The sequence below is a fragment of the Pungitius pungitius genome, chromosome 4 (assembly GCF_949316345.1).
Source record: "Pungitius pungitius chromosome 4, fPunPun2.1, whole genome shotgun sequence".
NCBI lineage: Eukaryota > Metazoa > Chordata > Actinopteri > Perciformes > Gasterosteidae > Pungitius > Pungitius pungitius.
Window position 1 is genome coordinate 16,467,498 of NC_084903.1, and position 22,757 is coordinate 16,490,254.

A 22,757-nucleotide genomic window follows, 5' to 3' on the forward strand; every position below is an offset into this window, starting at 1 on the left:
GGATGACATTTTCTTTTTTTAATGTACAGTAAGTAGCAGCAATTGCTCTTTCTGTAAAAAGGGTAGTCAGCACACACGTTTAGTATTACCACAATAACAAGACAACTGAAGTCTAGAAAATGTTTATTAGACTGAATGTAAAAGTCATTACAGTTTCATACTGCAAATAAATTAAAAGGCAAATACAACTCAAGTTTAAAAATTCACAACGTTATTTTTTTTACCCTCCTTGCTAACATGTCCTATTTTCAAGCGACTATGGCATCAGAAATTAAGGAAAGCTCTTGTTTCTTATATTAATGACCAGACTCAGGAAAAACTAACAAGAATGAATGGCAGAAATGGCTCTGTTTAAAATATCATCTGGCATTGTAACGTCAGGTAAAAAGCACAGCGGTCCATATTCATAAATTGCAAGAGTACAGACAGTTGCTGTAGGTCCAAAAAAAGGAAAGCGTGGGCACATTTGCAGGAGGAGAGGCAGATTAGTCATCGGTTAGGAACGAGCATCTAGTATATACAACAGATGAGGGCAGGCAACTGCCAGTAGATGGTTGGTCACAAGATGCTAAAAATGTGTAGACGGAAATATCTAAATCAGACGGACAGATGAGGCAGCAGTGAAAGGCCAGAGAGAAGGCTGAGGATACAGGTGAGGTAGGTCAATTGGGTCTCAGGAACAAAACAACTATAGAAAATATTTACAATATACAGTGCACTTACTCTAACATTGACTCAAATTTGCAATGAGTTTGAAAAAATGTAGCAAACGTGTCTCTAGTTTCACTGCCAGTAGTCTGCACCTCTTTGGGTAAGTCTGAGCTTCCATGTTCAACAAATCATGCAAAGACTGTACAGTAGCAGTTTGGGTCCATAGAGATCAGTGGTGTAAATTACATTAGAAATGAGCACCAGCACAACCATTCAGCCTTCTCTGTGTGTGTGTGACAGATTTCAAAATAAAAGCACTGTTTTTTTTTTATAGTGCACTATGGTCTTTACAGCCGTGATGCATGTGAACTTGGATTTGGGTTACAGTTTTCTGGATATCAGCTAACATATCAGTACTCAAATTCTGTTTCTATGACATAGATTGAACAGAATCAAGATAAATTGTCACCTCGCTTTTGTCCAAAGCTGCCTTCTCCATCTGTATGCCTCTATGCTTAAAAGGTTTTTCGGAGGCCAAAAGGCAGCTTGACCTAAAATAAATGTTAGCATGTGTCTAAATGCAAACACATTATTCCAACTTATATCAGCATCTTTCTCCCTCTGAAACAGCACCTTTACATTCTGTATTATACAAATACTTCAGCTCCCTCCATCATACTTTCTCTGTTCACCACTGGAGGGGAGAAGTTTCAAACACTTCACTTAATGAAGCTTTCAGCAGCGGAAAGACAATTTTCACAGTATAAAAATAATCATTTAACCACAGAGAGGTCCACGATTTCACATTAAGCCCATATGTATCGGTCTTGGATGCCACATAAAGTTAAACATTGTTAAGAGCTGCAGTCAAGAGCAAACAAAAAGTTGACAACAGTCAAGTCTCGGTCCAGACATGACCACAATTTGGGCCAATCTGTTAAGATTGTTACGAAAGCAATACTAGGCAGGGTTAACACATTTTATCCATGTAAATCCGTGAAAAATCTGGATTTGGAAATAACACCAACATAAGTCAAAGTGTTGATTCCAGTGTTTCTTGTCCAGTGCCAGCTCTGGTCAGACTCAACCAGAATGAGATGAAAGTGTGACCAAACGTCTTGTTGGCTCAGTCGGTTTGAGTCAAGCATTCAGGAGAGACTTAAATTTAAAAAATGATGTAAACTTCAGCTTTTCAGCAAACCTTTTTAACAGCGATCCCTCAAGTTCACTGACTGAACTGTGTCAGCCACACTGCTGGTAAATGATTAAGAAAATAACGGCCACAATCACCACCACAGGACTCACAGGTACATTCTCCACCTTCATAGAGAAAAAAAACAAGTGGACACCAAACAACAGGCGCGTATCAGCAGAAAGGAACGTCTTCCTTTAAAAGGCGTTGACAAGATCCTTACAATAATATCTTCTCACGCACTGGTGCAGTCCTTCTCGGAAGCTTGACTTTCACCTCCTGTTGTTCCGTGGGTGATGAGGGCCGACGGGGCCTCAGATATGTTTCGCTGGCTGCCGTGCCTCGAGCCGTCTATCTGATGGAGGCTGCTGTGTGCGGAGAGCGGGTGGTCGAGACGTGGCATGCTGCCATGGAAACTGCGCTGCTCTGTGCCTCGATAAGCCACGGCATCACTCCTGAGAGGGGACAGGCAAGGGGTGACAGTCGTGGCTTCATGTAATTCACAACCTTGGACGGACGAAGTCACATTTCTGGCTCTACCTGTCGTCTCGAACGCGGCGCAGGCTGCCGTGGTAGCTGCCCTTGCTGTGGACACTGCTGGCCTTACTCCTGGTGGATGTAGGGTTGCCCTGGTGAGTTGTGACCGGTTCATCAAGGTCGTCCAAGGCGGCCAAGTGGGTGGATGAGGCGTGGGTCGACGTGCCCTAAAGAAGAGATGACAGGTCCGATGGATGTAGTTACGGTGTGTGTTTCAGTAAAAGTTGGAAAAACATCAAAACATAACAATTTGAATGTTTAGTCTACACTTATTTCAGTGCAGGTGACAATCTCTAGTACACTGGTTCCCAACCACCACGCCCAGGCCGACTTTTTTTTTTTTTACTGTGACTACAATGTCATTTAAAGCGGTGAAAATGTACTAAAACCTCATAGTAGTTTGTACGAAGAAAATGTCAGGAAATTGTCCTATTGCAGTCAGACATGAAAATGTTATGAAAGTCAAAGTATAGTAGGTCAAGACATTTTGTCAACCGGAAGGTATCAGTATAGTTTGTCATCAAAATACCATTAACAATGTCTTTTGGGTGTTTAAATCTTAAATGATGCTACAATGACTATTCTGTTGCTTCTACAACTAGAGATGCAACAATTACTTTAGAAACACTGTGGTCGTGGCATTCCTACCTGAGTGGATGTTCCTCTGGACTTCCTAACGATGGGAGTGTTTGGTTCACGCAGCAGAGATTGGGCAAAGTCTGGCTGCTCCTGCAACACCTGGCGAGACTCGTTTACCCCACTACTGCAGAGAGGAGGGTGAGGGAAGACATTTAATAATGGGAGACAGTAGGAAGGTGGGGAATTAAATAGTGTGTGTTTGTCGCTCTTCTTACTCTTTGCGTCTGCGCCCTTGCAGGAAGCTGGCCCATTCAAAACAGGTCTTCTTGCTCCCCACCCAGAACACAGAGGGGACCCCCACTATCAACATCATCAGATATTTAATGAGGAACACCACCATGACTGGTCGTCTGATCTGCTCCACCTAAAGGGAACGGAAATATTATAAACATCACAAGTGCATAAACACATCATCTCCCACCAGAGGGCAGGAGATCCAAGCAGCTGTGGAGATCAGTTCTGTAGCTGTGCGGTACACAGTATATCTACAAAGAGAGGTATACAATAGTTCACCCCAAAGTCATGTTCTTTATTTTCACCCACGCATAGACACAAAAACTTGAGCTCAAACAATTGCCACAGAATCTTCAATTATGCCAAAAATTGCAGTTGTAGCCTCTTACAAAGACAGACATTTGCACAGAAAGCCCCCGGGGTAAAGATCATATAACACACAGCAATATTGGAATTCCAGAGGTACAATAGGACGTAAAGGGAGTCTCTCTAAAAGCTCTCACACTAACAGCTACAGACCTATGGATGCACACGCACACTAACAAGTAACATAAGCACTTGCACCTGCCTCCACCCCCCTCTCATAAAAGCTGTCAGTCACAAATTAGCTGACACATTTAAACTGCTGTAACGGCACTCAGCCCAACGGTGGACGCATAAACAGATGCACGAGGTAAAAGCTTTGACATTTTACAATTCATTTGAGATGCGGACAAAACGATTTGGAACATATTATTTAGGTATTAATCTAACGCCAGACTGTATGAAACTCCACACTCCCACGACTCTTCACAACTCCTACAAAGACGTTATAGAGTACACGCAGCAGAGCATGGCTGACTGAGCAGGCCCTGAGAGAGAGGCCGACAGAAAGAATCAAGTGTGTGAGAACCAGCAGAGACACAGAAAGACAAAGAGACAGAGACGGTAGTTTGTGTGGAGTTGGTCTTGAGAGCTGCATTAGCTGAGCTAATGATGCATACTGCTCTCTGCCCTCCACAAATACCTACTCACTCAGCCACACACGTCTCTTTCCTATCACCAGTTTGTCTGCGGTTCCTTTTTCGACGTCCAGCTGAGACGACAGGCGGATCCTAAGGAGCCATCTGTTCTCACACAGCAGGCAATGGAATAGCATTGATGAGCTACTCAACAAGCATATTAATCTTGTAATATCTGCGGGACTCTACAAGATTTTTCATCACTAAAATATCTTTAGGTTACTATTGACCCAAGACAAATGTCTTGCTTTGCAAGCAGCGTGGTAACATCACGCAGACATTTTCTGACTACCCTCTGTGTTTACCTTGTACGGGCAGGGGATGTGATAGTGCTTGCAGTTCTCCTCCATCCATGTTGTCTCCCAATTGTTCCGGTAGGTGTGTTCGTACAGGTAGCACCCGATCACGGTCAACAAGGGAACCAGGTAGAGCACAGAGAACACTGCCATTCGGATCATGAACTTGACCAATTTGGTCTGGTTCTCCTTCTCCAGAGGGATCTCCATTCGCACCCGATTCAGAGCCACAATCCCGACCAACAGGAGAGAGACACCCACCTGAAGAGACGAAATGCGAGTGACAGATTGTTAAAATGAGTGTTTTTTTTTTTTTTTAAAGATCCAGTGGACTGTCAAACATCCACCCATCAATTAACTAATCAATCGCTCCATAATTCCAGTCAACAAAAATGTGTGCTTCATTTGATCCCCCTCACCCTTCCTACTCATCCATTCTGTCATCCACCCACCCAATCATTTATCATTGGACTGTACTCACCGCCACGTTGAGGCAGAGCGGCGCCAGAACAAACCACCTCAGGGCGTCCATGTCATACAGCCCTATGAAACACACTCCACTGATCCCATCTCCTTCAATTTTGTTCAAGGCCAACAGGGTGACAGTCAGGGCCCCTGGGACCCCCCAGGCAACGGCATGGAAGAGGAGGGCTTTCTTCTCAATGGCCTCACTGCCCCATTTAGGCACAGCGGCCAGGAACCAAGTGATGGTCAGTATGACCCACCATACACTGCCGGCCATGGTGAAGAAATATAGGACCATGAAGAACAGCGTGCATACCTGAGCGAGAGAAAGAGAGAGAGAGAGGGGAAGGAACCATGACATAATTAATATGGTGTCAAATGTCATACAACTCCTAAAAAGGTTCATTCATGATCTATTCGACTCTGGGATTACTAATTCTTAATATAACTCTACTAAGCAATGTTAAACGTGTGTTGAAATTTACATTCGCCATAGACATTGTACTACCATACGCTGCTGTAAATCCTAAATGAATTTCCTAATAAATGGTTATCTTACTTCATCGCATTCACCAGACCGGTGCTGTGTCTGAAGTTATTGTGATGAGTAAACTCTCACCTTGTTGTGTGAGCCCTGTGTTATGGTTGGAGCTCTGAACTGGGAATGGCTGACTGCATTGCACGCAACCCTGTCTTCCAACAGGAAGCCCAGAAAGAAAACCAGTGACACCATGACATAGCACACGGCGTAGAAGATTATTGGCCTTTCGGGGTATCGGAACCTAGAGAGAAGGGGAGAAAAAGGAAATTCAAAAAAGTGTAGAAAAATACATTTTCTTTCCCCTTACTTTTGAAATCTATTTTAAAAGTGACATGTGCTTCCCCTTAAAATGGACTGATTTTACAAGTCATTTGAATTATTTTGAAAGCGGTCAAACTCAAGCTAATTGATATTAGATATTCTACAACAATCATCCATTCAAACCTGGTAACGTCGATGAGAAACGTCAGGAAGGTGAAGAGAGTTGCCGACAGACAGACAATGGAGACAACTCCTATGAAGTAGCGGATAAAAGTGAGCTCCTGCTTGCTGAAAAACATTGAGGGACATGGGGCAGAACAGTCCTTTTTGCCCATGAATGTGTAGCCCAGGTCTGGGTCGACCTTTAGCTCTCTGGGGCACCAGAAACCGTAATCTCTCTGGACAGTCATGGACGACTGGTCGGTGGTATCTGTGCCTGTTAGGAGGTCCTCTGGGCGAGGATACGGCTCATCACAATCTGGGAACCTGAAAAACATGAATTAACGAATATAAAAAATGCATCTTAATTTACTATCAATTTAGCAAAGAACAGAATTGATATAAATGGGGTTGACATGATATAATAAACACTCAGTAAAACCATAGATGTCAAATAGCTCATTGAAAAGACAAATGGAAGGGGAAGACGACAAAGGAAAGGCGCTGTTGTATGGAGATAAAGGAGTGACAAGGTGCTGAAGTGTTGGGTAGCCTCGGTTTGGGTTTGCAGTTGGCATGAGCTCAAAGAGAAGCAGCAGGCAAAGAAGTAGTGACGATATACAGTGTATGCATAATCCCAAAGAAACAAACAATACCAGCTGTGTCATCTCCGATCCAACACCTTGTTTGTCACCACATTGTATTTATTTTCCCCCGCATGAGTCGCTTTTAAAAATACAACACATACACACCTGTTACATTCCATGTCGTCCGGCCAGTCTAATCCAAATACCTCCATGAGTTTGTGGCACTCATCCTTGGCCTGCTGGCAGAGGGATCGACATGGCAGGGACACCTGTCCGTACACCGTGCACACCGGAGCGTACAGAGCACACAGGAACATCCTCAGGTCAGCACTGCAAACCAGGTTCACAATGGGATGGAAAGGCTGCAAAGCAGAGACATTTATATCGTTTTTAATTCATGCGTTGACCTGCCAAAAAAAGCTACACGGTGTGACAGTTGGCTTTGGCGAATGCCAAATAGCGCATCATAATCAAAGAATGGTCTCAAAGCTTTCTTGCAAACATGCACACATCCTTCCGATGTAATACTCCAGCATCAACAGGAACCAGCTCGTCAAGGTTGTTATCCGTCATTCGTGTGGTGAAGACGACTATCTGTGGCAAACATGAGAAGGTTCACATGACACCTGAAATAGCCATCAGAGGATGGAGGGAGTGCCAGGAAGAGGACAAATGTGAACTCCTCTGCTGCAACTGAAACTACTCAGTACACCATGAATATTTAGAAGCTCATGAAATATGTAGCATAGCAATCATATTACCAAACATCCCGTCGAGGGACGGTAAAGTCAGCAGGGCAAACAACATGCTAAAGATGATCAATGATGACAATCGAGAGTCAGGCTTGTGACCTTCAGGCTGCTGAAAGTGTGAGTGGGGAAAAGAAAAGCTCCCTGAGGAAAAAAGCTCGGTATTCGAGCAGTTAGCGCAACCACGTAAACGCAACGTCAACAGTTTGATTTCTAGCAAGCAAAGGGATTCTTCTCTGCCTCTTAATTGAGAGCTATTTAATAAAGTCGGAAATGACCAATGGACATCCTTTAACAAAAGCCCCTTTTGTGTTCTATAGCAACTACTGCTGGAATACCCCTGTTCTGTTCTACTTCCTGTTCAATGCTGTAGGCAGCTATACAGACGGATCCGTTGTTAGGGATCACAGGAGCAGCGTCTTTCTGTACACAGCCGCTCGCTCCTTCTGCTCATGCCGACAGGTGAATTATTCATCCAGCGCTTCAGAAATTAAATTAGGACTTTAAAAAACAGGAAATTGGACAATGTGACATTTTAAAATATGTCCAGGGATATGCATTTTGAAAACTCGCAGTTCTTTTTCTCTGAAGTCACAAGCTTGTTTGTGAATTTCATATGAAAAGAGAACCAGTACGTTTTAATGAGCATACCTATCAAGAGACAGACAATTTATTGCGTGTTGGAAACAGCTGTGATATTTAGAAAATAACTTTAACAAAGCCTTAGTGACTGTCACACAACTCAAACACTTGCATTTCTGCTTTTGTGCAATATGCACACCTGATATATTCAACATAGCTTAGTGATGTGCTCATACATCATCATCAGCAACCGCCAGCCACATGATGTGCACATTGTGCTTTTAGGGTTATGTGTGCAAACTGACCTGTATCTAATCAGCCTTTTAACAATTCAAATCACCCAGCTTCACTAAAGCGAAGCATTGAATGCAGCTTTCATGAGAGAAATCAGAGCAGAACCATGGCAGCAAAGAATGAAGACTAGAACAATGAGTGTATATCAAATGTGTGTTCATGGGGACACAAAACAGTGCACTTACATTGATTGCTTCCCCCAAAAGCTACAGTATGCTTACCGACAGTACGAGTGCATTTGTGCAAATACCCATGCACCATTGAGCGTGTATGTTTTATGAATGTTTCTGTGTGGAGCCCTGTCAGTATGTTTTGATCGTTTTTCAATTGCTGTGTTCTACATCTCTACATTGTGGAGATGCTCCACCAGTAAATGGGTGAAGTGGAGCATGAGCGCTGTGACATAGTTTTGGGCTTTGCGCGGAAACAAATATACGCATGCACACGCAAACCACTCTGTTCCATTCAATAATTCACTTTTTTGACAACTCCTGTGTTTTTGACACATTTAACACATCATTTAATGTAAACAATTCTGACAGTCATCACAAAGGTTTGAACTATGTCAAAGCAGATTTTTGGGATAGGTGTTTTATAAATATAAGTGTACCTTAAAATAGGCATTTTGTGAACAACAAATTGTGGAAATAATACATTCAGTGCAGTGGCTACAGTGCCATTGCATAAGAGGTAATCAGCGATTACAGTGTATCGGGTAATTCTATGTGTGCCTCAACACTCCATCCTACACTTTATAGTGCAGTGTTGGTAAGAGCACAGTTAAGAGAAATATGCTATAATGTGTCTGATGCAAAGAGTTACCGTGCATTAGCATGTGAACATGATGATCTCGGTCCTCTTCTGGCAACCTCTCTTACTCATACTTCCTAGTATTGGCCCGAGGCCACACTTAACTGAGTGCTAGTTTTTTTTTTTTACTGCCCATGTGTGTCTCACTGGCCAGCAGAGTGAAGCCTTTCTTTGAGTCTCCTCGTAGTAACTTGACAGTGAATATGTGTACGACTCCCATTTTGTGTGTCCCCATTCTGCCCATTTTTCCTGTGCATGTGGGGTTAGGCTTGTGTGCATGTATATGTGTATGTGTATGTGTGTGCCATTGTTCTTGTATTCTGGCCAAGTAATATGGCCCAGTTATCGTGTTTTACGGTGTGTGAGTGTGCAAGGCGTGTGTGCGTGCTTATCTCATGCATGTGTGCATATATCTGTGAGCAATTATTCTGCCAGTCAGGGCCAATTGCCCTGCATCTCCCACCAGTAAGAGAATATTGATATAAAGTGTCCTAACTGTGCCACCCAATGAGAAACGAGGGGGTTGACGATCAGCCTTCCATGGAGGACGACTAGAGGGACTTGTCTGGCATTTTGTCGGCAATTGTGATGTAAAAGCAGAAAAGCCCCGGGGTTGCAGACTGCTACTAAAGGATGGAAAATAAGAATGTAGAGAGTATGCTAACGAAAGAGGAAATGTAGTGCATCAGCTTCCAGCACAATCTCACATCAACAGATACAAAACCGATCAGATTTGCAGTGCTCCAACATGGGGGAGCTACAGTATCCGTATATCCACAGCTACTATTATCATCATCATTAGTCTTCTCTCTAGCATGGCTGTTGTGTCTTTGTTGCGGCTTATGTGCATCTCTATTAATCTCTCCCCCTCAGAGTACCATTCTTTACATTTAACCCACTTCCTTTAACTAAAATAAGTTTTTAATAAGCCCAACAATGGGCAATGGACAAATGGGAACCCCAACATTGACAGGAAAACCATGTTTCCAGCTAGTCAACATAACACCCCATTCATTTGAAACATACTCAAATAAAAAGGATATACCGTAAAAATACCGGTAATTAGACAATGATGAAAGGAGTTTAAAAACGACTAAACGACACATTTGTGCGTACTAGTGTTTGACCTAAATTGGGAGCACGCTGAATAGGAACCAGGGTGGGATTTTTGACAGAGGAAAATGAGAAAAAAGACCCCAACTGGTCCCCCTCTTGTTCAATAGAGGGATTAAGTTTCTTTCTCCTTACGCCCTGTCTCCCAAGAAACCTAGGGGGAGGGAGAGAGAAAGAAAGAAATACAAGGAGAGAAAAACCGTAGAGCAGAAAAACGACAAAGAGAACCTGAAATAGCCCAAACAGACAGAATAACGAGTCATATGATTCACAGCCACGTAATGCCAGCAATTCGCCTTTTGAGTTTGATGGCAAAGATAAAGCAGTATACAGTAGTCTTTCTTTTCTGATTAAATAAAGTGTTGGTTTTGTGGATGTCTTGCAGCATGTCTTAAAGCATATTTAATCTGCAAGACATCAGCATAAAATTATTGTTATAGATATTAATCATCAACCCCTAATAACCTTTCTATGGCTTCTTTCCTACTTACAATGCCTGTAAAGACAAAAATCTTAAATCCAAAATACCACGATGTGCATTTTTTAACATACTTTTCTACGCAACAAAACAACCTTTGGGGATTAGACATTTGTGATAACTGGATGAAGGCTGTTTGGTTCATGCTAAATGCTCTTAGAGGTAAAAAAAAAAAAAAAAAGAGTTAGGTTGCGTTAATGTGGACAAAACAGGAAAACCTAAATGCGTTTTTATATCTTCGAGTGGTCTGTTCAGCTTGTGGGTCATTGAGCCTGTGTATGCATGTGTTTTTGTGCCAGTGAGCCAGCGTCAGAAACGCATACATTCACAAGTGGAGAAGAGGAGAAAAACTGGAAGGGCAAGGAGAATAGAGTGGCGGTTTCCCGGTGGATTAGGGAGTCAAATGGATTGGAACGAGTGTTTAGAGTGTGAGAACCTGAGACACACACACACATGCATACTTCCTGAAACTCTCCCCAGCTTTGTGTTGTGGTCAGATCAAGGTGACAAGCAGTTGAGTCTAAGCCTCCAAAAATACAGCTCCTGAACTAGCAGCAATGGCGGCTTTAAAAAAACGCTCCAGCCTTGTGTTCTGGTATTAATCAGGGAAAATAAAAGAGGTCTTATCTGATTTGGGACTTTCACATATAGTGGATATTTTCCTTGTTAATTAAACCACGCAATATCAAATGGTAAGGGTTTTAAGGGGGGAATCTTATGTCTGGTAAACAAAGCTGATGGTATGCATGTTTTCAATGTCTGTGCACTCTGGTCCATCAAGTAACAAATAAGTAACCTCCCTTAAACCTGCTAAAAATACTTAAATGTTGATCTTTTAATGCATCGGTAAATTGCACTACTTTCTGGCAGGTGAAATAAAAAAGGTTAATATCACTTTATTTTTGCCGCTTATCCTCACAAAAGTCCATCTGGACACCCTCACACGCTCTTCTGCTTGCACCACTCCATCTCACGGAGTAACTCGCTTTCAAATCAGTCGGTCAGGGCCTGCAGCACAAATGTTGTCAGACCACATCATCCCATTAGTTAACTACAATGTAACATCCCTGCAATATTCCCACTGCACCAGATTCACAACCAAATCCTCAATTTACCTCAGAATTTATGCAGAAACTGTAATGTTCCCGTTAGCTTCTGCCTCTTCACTGCGACTAGATTTCTGGGGGTTTTTTTCGCACTAAAAGTCTTAACTATTAACTGCATCTTATTTTTTTGCACCCTTACATTACAGCAAATCACATAAGTTCTCTCTTCAGCACGAGAGAAGTGCATCGTTTCAGTACACAAATTACCCAGTAAATTTCAGAATCCCTCCATCTCAGTCTCTTTGCTGCAGCTCACCTTCTGTTGTCCATTTTATTCACTCAGCATTCTTTCCTTTTCAAGCTGCTCTTCCCTAATTTGGATTCTATCTCAAGCAACAAATCCTGCTATCTCTCTCTATAATGCACACATGAAAAATGTGTTCATAGACAAATTCACACCACAAAACTCTCTGGCTATGTGCCGTCCTCTTCACTCCTCTCACGGGCTCGTGAGAGAGACAGGCGTTGGCCATGAATAGATGAAATGAACGGGCCGAGATGCTCTCCTCTATAATCTCTGAAAAGACAGTTAAGAAAGGGGCACCCTTCTCTCACACCCTCTCCCTCTTTCATTTGTCCGTTTATCCGTGCCCATGCGTCGCTCAGTCGGGAGGAGCGGACAAAGCCTTTAATGGCATTCCCCTTCACGTTCGCTTCCCCTCCTCCTTCCCTCCTATCTCCATCTTTTATTTTCTTTGCCTCCCATTTACTCCTGGCAATTACACTGACATGCACTTGTCCTCCTCCTCCTCCACTTTCTCTTCCAACATCAGCATTCATTGACTTACCCCACGTTTTTTTAACCTGTCGTTTGACAGAAACTATTAAGCAACATGTTCCGTCCCTAATCTGTTCTATTCCTTGTGTCTTTATCCCGGGGCACTTATTCTCCCATGTCCTCGTCCTCTGGGGTATTTTCAGTCACCCCAGTTCTACTCTCTCATCATGCTACAACGTTCTATATTCAGTTTGTCCACTACAAAATAAAAAAAAATCTAAAATTCGCAATCTGGTCTGCAGACTTCTTTACAATCTACCAGATTTTTTCATGCCTTATCTATTTATCAGCCACAATTGAAACTTTTTCCTTCCTTTGTTTATTTGCAAATATTTCTTTCTCAAAGATGCAGATATCTAGGATGCACTGTAGTTCTAGTCTAAAAGAGAGAAAATAGATTTCACAAGCTCGGTTTTCCCCCACAATTTTTTTGTCATACATGCAAACACTACCAAGAGGAGGAGAACATCGTCCTCTGCTTTATACATACATGAATGAAAGTAAATGAACAACTCCTTTTGCCACTAGCGTATCCACAGATTGTGACCTATAGTTTAAGCTTGCTTCTACATGGAAAATGTCAAATCTGTGCAGAGAAACTGCAGCTTACGTGTAAACTGAAAATCACACTGGCTGGTCAGATCACAAGAATCCCTTTCTGACTGAATGGGTCCATATATAAATCAAAATCCATTTACCAACAATAAATCAACAAAAATGATGACAATGCCTGAATGAATGACCAAATAATTGGGATCTGTTTGAAGCTCGGCTTACAATAGCTTACGATGGTGTAAAGACTAGAGAGCGTGTGAGCGCGTATGCAGAAAATGTTAGTTATTATCTAAGATAAGGAAGGGAACTGTCAATCATCTTCAATACAGTTCGACATTACTCAAAATGATCTCTCTCTCTCGTTATATCATGTCTGCCTTTGCTAGACAACAAAGAATACAGCAGAAATGGTGGGTTGGCTTTGAAAAGCGGCTCTGTCTCTACGCCACAATGGAAGCGTTGGTGTGGGTGGAGGCATCATGTGCCCATGATTACGCTGCTTTGAATAAAAATCTCACACCTTGCCTCCTTGGCATTACTCTTCACATCTTCCTGGACATATAGTATCTGAGTATTTGTATGTATACAATGTCAAACAATATCCTAGCGAAGACTATTTACGGTTTTATTACAGGTCCTTTTCCTCCTCCTTTTCCTCTCATTGGTTTAGTCCAGAAAATGCACTCTTCATCTAATTTTCCTCTCATACCCTCCCTCCCGGTGTCTGTCTGTGTCTGTCTTCCTCCATTCCTCCCCTTCCTTCTCTGCCTATTTAACTACCATGGCAACAGGTAATGCGGTGGCGGTCAAAGGACCATGGCTCATTGAGAATAACAGGGAAGCACATGCGTGTGCAGGGACACACACACATGCACCCACAAACACAATGTGGTAAGACTCCTTTAATGAGTGAAACCGTCCAAAAAGCAGAGCAAACAAGCTCACACAATGAGCACCACAAAGGAAGTGTGAAAGTGAGAGTGAAAGAAAGCGAGAGGCGTAGGAGAGTGGGGTCAAATGAAGTGATAGAGCTGTAGATAGGGATAGCACCCACACATGTCCTCACACCATCCAAGCCGCCCGTCCACCGCTTCCACATGCCTTCTGTCGCTTCTATTAATTGAGATATTAATCACCATTTTTTCCAACTGGAGAAGCTATTACATATTTTAAAAAATCCTTGTTATGTTCGAAAAACACATTATAAATTAATTCACATTATCAAACAACACATGATGAAAGTGCTTTGTTATTCTGTTTATCATGCAGGAGGACATTTATAACAGAATAATGCACTAAAATGAAAAAAACAGTCCAACTATTCTGTGCTTGCATTGATTTGAAATGTTTAAAAGTCAGTGTACCTATTTAAACTTACCTCATCACAAAAAGTGCAGCCCTAAACGCTGAGGCTGATCCTGATCTGCAGTATGCTGAAAAGGTTAGAGCCGCCTTGTGTTGAGTGGCTTTGCGTGACAAGGGGATCAGTGATATGTACGTGTGTGTGTGAGTGTATGATGATAGTTAAGTTGGGTTTAACACTGAGTGTTACACATTTATCACCAGACATTCATACACAAGCAAGCACAGTTCTAAGGCTAGGCCATGTGTTCAGATTAAGACTATAAGACATGGATAACCTATATTTTTGTGTTTCAGCAGAGCTGAACACTACAGAACTACACAACATTAGAACACAAGTATAGCGTGGAATATACTATTTGACACGCTGGCGCATGGAGGGGTGCATGGAAGGATACAGAACAGCCCAAACTATACATGACACAAACACCCGAAAGGACTGAACAACAGAAGAATTGTAAAGGGTTTAAGGTGCATTTATACGGCTAATGCACACTGAAGCACCTAGAAAATGCAATGCTATAATTTAATGCTGAAATGGTTAGTCAATAAAGGGTTAGTCATAGCAATTTACTGTAAACATATCTACAAAAAGGTAATAAATAATTCTGGATGGAAAAATCTTTTAATTGTCCTGAATTTGTTGTGTCAGTATTAGACACCGACATTAGCTAACTAAAAAGGTAAATGCGTAAAAAAGACATTTGGAAATATGAATAATTTAAGTAAAAGTTGACCATTTACTGTGCCAGCTTCACACCAGTCAGCACTTTCTGCTTTTTCCATGTTTTATGTCAAGATAAAAAAAACTGTTGGCTGAATTATGACAGAACAAGCAGAAAAACAGAAATGGTTTAGGATGGATGTTAATTTGTTGGTTTCTATATATATATCCACACACACACACACACACACACACACACACACACACACACACACACACACACACACACACACACACACTAGTTTACAGAGTATTTGAGCAATGCAAAAATTCCTCTAATCTTTCTAAATAGCTCTCTTAACTTGCCACTGTGAGGGGGGGATAAGCAGCAATAATAGCTATGCTGATGACAACATTCTGCCAAAAAGCAGCACCAGGCAGTGCCTTTGTTCTATGCATAAATAAATGATTGCTTTATTTGGCCTAGCAGCTTCAATAGACTCTGCAGGAATAAGAGGGACAATTAAGAGTTCAACTGAAATAAACAGGAACTTTTAAACTGAATGGGGACCTGTCTGTCTCTGCCGGAGTGAATGTGGTAATCAGCATCTTCAGATCCACACACACACACACACCCCGGCCATCACACACTCACAAAAACACACCTCATGAAACCTCTTTCTTTTTCGTATACACACGAATTTGGCACACACAAACTCTCTCTGTTTTAGGGACCTGGTGGCCCCAGAGTGGCCCTACTTGAACAGAGCAGTCTTATTTTGAAGGACAGGACCCCATACGGAGAGAAACACAAACACCGGAGACAGTAGGGGTCTAAAGACTTTACACAACCTGTCACTCTGTCAGTATTCCCCTGCGCTCAGTCTGACATTCTGTTTCTGTTCAACTGGCCCATTTTCTTCTTTAGTTGCTTTTCCCCCTCCTGTTGTTTTTGTGATTAAGGCGTCTACAGTGTTTCCCGTACCATTATAACAGGGGGGCACAAGGGGAATGCACGGCAGCTCCACACTGACATTAATATGTCGCAAATAAGTCTGTGTGGCCCCCCACCTCCCAACTACTAGCCCTACGCCGCCCACGGTCAGCCGAACCCACTGTACCCCCCCTCTCAGCCGGACCATTTGGACATTTGTATATTAGTAATAGTACATTAATAAAACGGATTGGTACTCCTTTGGGAATGGGTGGAGTTATAAAACAAGGGTGGTCTTGTGGGATATAAAAAGCTCTTTTCACAGTGATTAACTATTCAACTGCTTCAGTTCATCATACTCCATTGTGTTGTTTTTTTAAACTTGGGGGCCCTCGACATGCCACATGACTGCCGTAATAAGTCTTAAAAATACCAATGCAAATATTTTTAAAATGATATAATGAATTAACGGGACTCCATAGCGGAATAATATTCTATAGTGACATGCATAGATCAGCTGCATACAATGGTGGGCTTCCTAGTATACAGGTTATAGCGGTACATGCAAATGCACAAACAAATTCCTTGCCTCAAATTGACGTCCCCAATAACGAGATCTATTAGGAGCATGCAAATGAGAGCTCTCGATCCCTTCATGCAGGGCCGGGGTTGCTGTCTATTTGCTTCATAAACAAAGTGCTCTATTGTAGCCCAAATGAGCCTTTCTGCAAACAACCATTGAGCAGGGACTCTCTAATCTCTCTCACTCCAGGATCCAAAAGACAAAAGATTGTGCTGGAATTGTCCCGACAACCGGAATAAACTTAGCTCAAAAATGGACTTGTTCTGTATCCCGCACAAACCACTTGTGAATAGCTTATTATTAGAAATCCTCTCCATCTCACCTAAATAACACAAAAATAAAACTTTAGTGCAGAGGGTCAAATATCTACCCAATAACTCAAGGGGAAACCCCTTGGCCAAGCAGACAGGGGCTGCTGAGCAATGTGTGCCAATATATGTTTTTATATTAACAAAGGATAAAAAACGGCATGATGAGCTGTTTTGTAACCATCTTGATTTAACTGCACACCCATAAAAACACGTTTCCATCTTTTGTCTGTAATTGCATCAGAACCTCCATACACAAATGAGCCGACATGTTATAAGTCTTCACTTTTAGGAACAAGTCGACATGTGTCTAACCTCTAAACATCGACACCCAACTACAATTATATAATATGTCTAAATCTCTGTGTCTAACATGAAGACAGCTCTAATTATGTCCCAACCTACAGCACATCCTCTGGGAACCATAACATGTGGGGGCAGATGGGCAATACAGGCCATATTCCTACGTGGACATGGAGGAACCAAAGCAAGCAAGCGCACACGCACGCACACGCACACACACACACACACACACACACAAAAATTTCACTACTTATACAATTCTGCAGTCTAATTTCATCTCCCTTCTCTTCCACTTTCCCCTCTTATGTTTCAGTCCATCTCACGCTCTTCCCTTAGGTTTAATTGCCTTTGTGGCAGATGGGGTGGTGGTTGGTCTGCAGGAATCAATGTCTTCATTGTGGGGCCGAGGGAGAGATTAGCAGCTAGTTAGCACCAGTGAGAGACGACAGCTGGTACCGTTAACCTGCTCTGTCACTCATACACACAGCGGCAGGAAATACTAGTGTCACTTAACCCTTAGCTGGGCTCAACAATTACACACAAGAAATATACTGTGCTGTACCTTAAGCCTGTCACTCAAACACAGAATAAAGGGGGCCTAGGCTACAATGTTAATCGGGCCCGCACACTCTGGGATAATCCATTTGTGGCTTAGCCTGAAATGGAAAAGAAAGAAGGAAAAAAAAGCAGTATTTCCAATGTCACCCCAAACTGAGCAACAACTAAGGGCACAGCTCCTCACTATCCAACACGGAGTCGGGTAAAAAAAATGTTTCTAAATCAAAACCTGTTGCAACTATATGAATTGACTCACAAGATGTGAACGCAAGAGCCAAAATGTATCATGCGATACATGACCCAAAAAGTGACCGCAACAGCTGCTGACAATGGTTCCAGTTCCATTAAGGAATCTGAAAAACGTCACGCTGATTTGACAGCAGTCGTTAATCTTACATTTTGCTCCAAGTTCAATTTACAAAACCGACACACACACAATTTCAACTGTAATTTGGTAAAACTACTAATCAAACCATTCATATGCTTTAACAAATAATATCACATGTTAATTTGAAAGGAATGCTGGCTGTCTAAAATGTAGAGAAAATAAGAGCAACAGCCATTTTTCTGTTTCCTACCAAATAAACTAAACAAAATGGGGAACCCTCAAAACAGTACTTATCTTTTAACCCTATTTTTTCTAACATATTCACTGTCACACCATCATACCTAAACATGCAGAGTACATGTATGGATCTGTCAACACACACACATTGTCATCAGCAGAAACTGTCTGCACCAATAAGAGATTTTATTCTATTCCCCCCCCCTGGTTTCCCAACAGGACTGCCGCGCCTGGTCCAAGCCGACGTCAGCCGGGGAACAACGGCTGGTTGCGACTGCAACCATCTTCAGAAAGCTGTCTGTTCCATGACTTGAGGGACTGAGGGTGTCAGTTACTTGGCTCCGTCTTCATCTGGGTCAAATCTAGTTCAGCAACAGATGCTTCCTACAATCCGTGACACACCATGTTCTGACACGACACTGGGGAATAGACTGGATTTGAATCGTACAGATCTGTTGAGTGAGTCCTATGATTGCAGAAGTAACATCATCCATTTAAAACCCACAAACAGAAATTTAAAAATTGTATGATTATCAATCACAAAAAAATCTGTTTATCATAATTACCCTATTTTTTTAAAAGGCAGATGTGAGCGTCAGACAACAGCAATGTTGACAGTTGCCTGAAATACATATTTTTGACACGAGATAATGTCATTAATCCTCTTCTGTTATAAAGTTCTGGGATGACATTTATCTAGGTTTGACATGGGAAAACATTAAGAAATCCCAAAACAGATTAAACACACAACATGCTCGGCGGGCCTTCTCCAAGTTAATATCATTATGCCAGATATGAACAGCTGGAGCATATTTAATGCAACTTGCTGTATTTTTCATCACCTGTTGTTCAAAGTATAAACCACAGTTTGTAGCCAAAACGTGGGTGAAACTATGCCAATCAGAATTTATAGTGGTACTATGACATCTGGATGGACATGTTTAAAGATCAAAACAACTCGAGCTAAAACAAGCCGGGGCTTGTCAATTTTGCCTTTCATATTATTTTTGTTTTTTTTGGCATAAATTATCTCGTTTTATCGTTGGATAATTACCAGGGTAGTCCGACAGTAGTTTGCCGTGGTAAAAAAAGCACACACACATCCAAGCAAATCTAAATCCCGAATAGAGTGCCGTAAACGGCCTTTGTTACCAATGACTACGTAGTGCAACCCAGTAATTATAGTCTAGCCATTGAGCAACACCTTGCTGTGCGTCTCTCGGGAGTAACAAAGGAGAAGAAAGGGGAGTAACATGATATAGATGGATGGTGTTGTCTACTATTGCCCTCAGATAGTGTGTAACACGGCGCCTTTTCTGCTTCTCTACCCATACATTTAAAATATCTCTTTAAAAGTATCAATCGCATAACCACCTTTCCCTTATGAGACGTCTCAAACTGTTGCTTCTCAGATTGCGCAATCCATCCGTCAGCTACTGCTCAGATTCAAGGAAGGTCATGAGTGCGGGAACGTACGCGTTGATCTACGTCTACCATGGTTAGCAACCTGTAACATGAGGAGCGCAGATCACCTTTTCTCAACTGTTTCCCTGCTCCTGCTCACGCTTTGATATCCCAGGCCTGTCTCAAAGCCAATTCATTCCAAGGGTGGCTCGGAGGATCCAATTTGTTCAATTCCAGCATAAAGGCAATGTTTCTTTTATTTTTTATTCTCAAATGTAAAACAAGGCCTCTCTACCGTTTCTGTCCAAACCATCTGTGTGTCGTCTGACAATAAAGGATATTGATAGTTTGCTTGTGGATGGCTTGTAGAGCTCGTCAGCAAAGAAAACAAATGATCTCGGTCTATGAATTTGGCTATTATTATTAACAACAAGCTCAAATTACAATACTTCTTGATTAAATACGTATTTGTTGTGACATTTCAGGAGTTTCCTTCCCATTTAGAATCATAGATGGGCCATGTAGTCTTTTACACTCGTTGCACTGTGTAAGAAGTCCTTTGTCCTTAGCAAGTGCATGACACTACAACGTGAAACTCCGCATACTGTTTTGTAGTTATTATCATCTTAACACCGTGTCATCAAGATCCATGCATTTCCACAATACCGTTTTACTGCTTCAAAAACAAAAACCTTTTATTTTACCGACAATATGTATTTCCTCCTCGCACTCATTCACAACAGTTAGCTATACAGCCTGCTCCCCCCTAAACACACCCTACACACACACACACACACACAAAGCATGCAAGACAGAGTGTCACACACAAAACCACATACCTCCATGGCCAGTGCAGCCGTCTGCTGGTCATAGTGATTCAGTAGATTGGGCATGAAGGTGGTGTTGTAAGGCAGATCCTGGCACATTCTCAGTCTGATGGGCTCACAGCTAAACTCACTGTGGCTTTCCATGGAGTCCATATGAATTGACACAGCGGGCGTAACCACAGAGAAGAGGAGCAGGACGATAGGGACGAGAAGGGTAGAAAAGGAGACAGGAACTCGTTGTTTGCAGTCGATTTTTGCAGTTTTTGAAAACCGGTCATTCATAAATCCTGTCCCAACAGGTGCTCGCATCCTAATGTTTGACATTTCTTCACAGCGGCTCAGTCTGATGGCTTTATCGTCACCAAGACAACCGCTAGATAGCCCTGAAGACATGCAGGACTTCGTCTTAAAGCTCAACATGAGAGGCAATTAAGTCCATTTTCAATGTCAGCGTTGAAGATTAAAGCAATACAAATCCACAAGAGGTGTAACCTCTGTATGCGTACCATGAACATGAGGCCCCAATGAATGGAGCTGCTCTTTGTGTCAGTCAGCAAAGTCTTCTTTCATTGTAGTAGGTGCTTTTCTTGTAGCATCCCAGAACATCCTGGATTTTGCCTCATTTAAAAGAAAATGTCTCCCGACCTCACAGTAATCCCCTTTCCAAAAACAGATTCCTCTTCATCCTCACACCGAAAGCATGTCGCTGAGCTGACAAATCCACCGGGGGCGACTGCTGGAGGTCAGCTCCGGGCTACCGTACATCGCTTTCTTCCTTTTTTTATTCAGTTGCGTCTCCCCTCACTCCAATTTCCATTGATGCCTCTGTCGCTGAGCCCACAAACAGGTTATCATCCTCGAAATGACCGATTCCTACGGAAGATCCTCCTGTGTTTAACCTTCAGCTGCCTCGCAAGGGTGGATCCATCAAGCAGGTCCTGCAGGTTTAAAAAAAACAAACACACACACACACAAAGAAGAAGAGGCTGATGGTCAAACAGGCAGAGTGGGCTCACTCTGAGTGCGGCTGTACTGTAGCTATCTGATACTGTCCCTGATCGGCCACGCCCCTTGACTACACACATCGGGATTAAAATACCTGCTCGTGGTAGGTAGGCGTCTCTGAAGACCACGACCGGCTGTGTATTAAAGCTACAAACACGTCCAGAGCAAAGCAGGGTAACTTACGACGCTTCAAGTTTTAAGCAATCAAAGCGGACGTTACACCTGCGGATGACCCCCCCCCCCTCCTCTCATGTTTGTGTGAGGTTGGCCGGGCAACAGTAGCGTTCCCCTGCGATGTTTCACACTCTGCGCCTCGGTGGCTTTATGGTTGAATACAATGTAAATTCAAAATACGAAAACACTTGTTCTATTAAAAAGAAACAATAGTTTTCTATTATAATGAAAGAGCACATATTATCTCCGTTTATTGAGACTTACACCTGCGTCCAATTGCTCCCGGCCGACCGTTAGACAGGAGCTAACATTAGCGCGCTAGCGTCACCACGGTATCGATCACGTCAAAGTGCGTTACACCTCTGTGACGCGCCTCATTCGTTACGGGACACATCCCGCGACGTTAGAACGGGGCGCACACCTCTTGACAAAAAAAAGGTGGGCTTCAGCGAGGCATCCTCGTTGTGCGGAGGCATCCCTTTCAGAGATCAGAATCACACCGATGACAAGCGCACGACATCGACGTGGAGAGCCGTGTGTCCCCGCGGTGTCTTCAGCGCGACGACGCGCGGCTCGTGCGCATGATTCGCTTTAAAGCCGCGCGGGGCAAAGTCTGTCCGGCTTACCGAGGAGGAGGAATTCAACCCCTCGCTTAATTGTAAATACTTTACCTTTTGTGAAGAATAACGAGCGGCTCCGTTCACTGCGGTACTTCGCTGCTTCTCAGTTCGCAGCTGTGCTGCCCGCAGCGTGCAGAAGCGGACACGGCGTGCACGCGGATTCATCGTGACCGCGCAGACATGAAGGAAAATTGGCCCCCAGTCGTTGCCTGCTGCAACACATGAGATTCTTAATTCCGCACTGATAGAAATGTATTGCCGACAAACTCTACTTAATGTCAATATATTTAAGCGAAAGAAGGATTTAGTAAAGTCAGATGTAATTGATATTGATAACAATTTGTAGGGAACAGATAATATTAAAAAATAGCACAGTAGGGAAACTGTGTGGTGAAAAAACAAATGAAAGCTGTCCCTGATGT

At 42.6% G+C, this 22,757-nt stretch overlaps 1 protein-coding gene across 3 annotated transcripts; it reads right to left on the minus strand.

Annotated features, from left to right (window-relative positions):
* Nucleotides 1–106: 106 nt before the first annotated feature.
* LOC119228540 (frizzled-3-like) lies at nt 107–22,546 on the minus strand. Of its 3 annotated transcripts, none has more exons than XM_037488247.2 (11): nt 22,387–22,546; nt 20,549–21,474; nt 6,729–6,925; nt 6,001–6,303; nt 5,635–5,797; nt 5,032–5,331; nt 4,560–4,811; nt 3,235–3,383; nt 3,029–3,143; nt 2,384–2,547; nt 107–2,298 (listed from the first exon to the last, which is right to left on the minus strand). In XM_037488247.2, exons 2-11 carry the CDS (start codon nt 20,954–20,956, stop codon nt 2,079–2,081), a joined length of 2,271 nt encoding a protein of 756 aa, XP_037344144.2. In that variant the 5' UTR covers nt 20,957–21,474; nt 22,387–22,546; the 3' UTR covers nt 107–2,078. The 3 variants fall into 3 exon arrangements, with proteins under 3 accessions (XP_037344144.2, XP_037344154.2, XP_037344164.2); XM_037488257.2 differs by lacking the exon at nt 22,387–22,546 and adding an exon at nt 21,980–22,264; XM_037488267.2 differs by lacking the exon at nt 22,387–22,546 and adding an exon at nt 21,636–21,934.
* Between the last annotated feature and the right edge of the window lie 211 nt (nt 22,547–22,757).

Bases quoted from the DNA above. Each gene is read 5' to 3' on its own strand.
- LOC119228540 (XM_037488247.2), bottom strand. From the start codon at position 20,956: ATGTTGAGCTTTAAGACGAAGTCCTGCATGTCTTCAGGGCTATCTAGC. The intron at 6,926-20,548 runs GTATGTGGTTTT...TCTGCTTTGCAG, and splicing joins CGGCTGCACTGGCCATGGAG to CCTTTCCATCCCATTGTGAA. The intron at 2,299-2,383 runs GTAGAGCCAGAA...GTCCCCTCTCAG, and splicing joins CGCCGCGTTCGAGACGACAG to GAGTGATGCCGTGGCTTATC.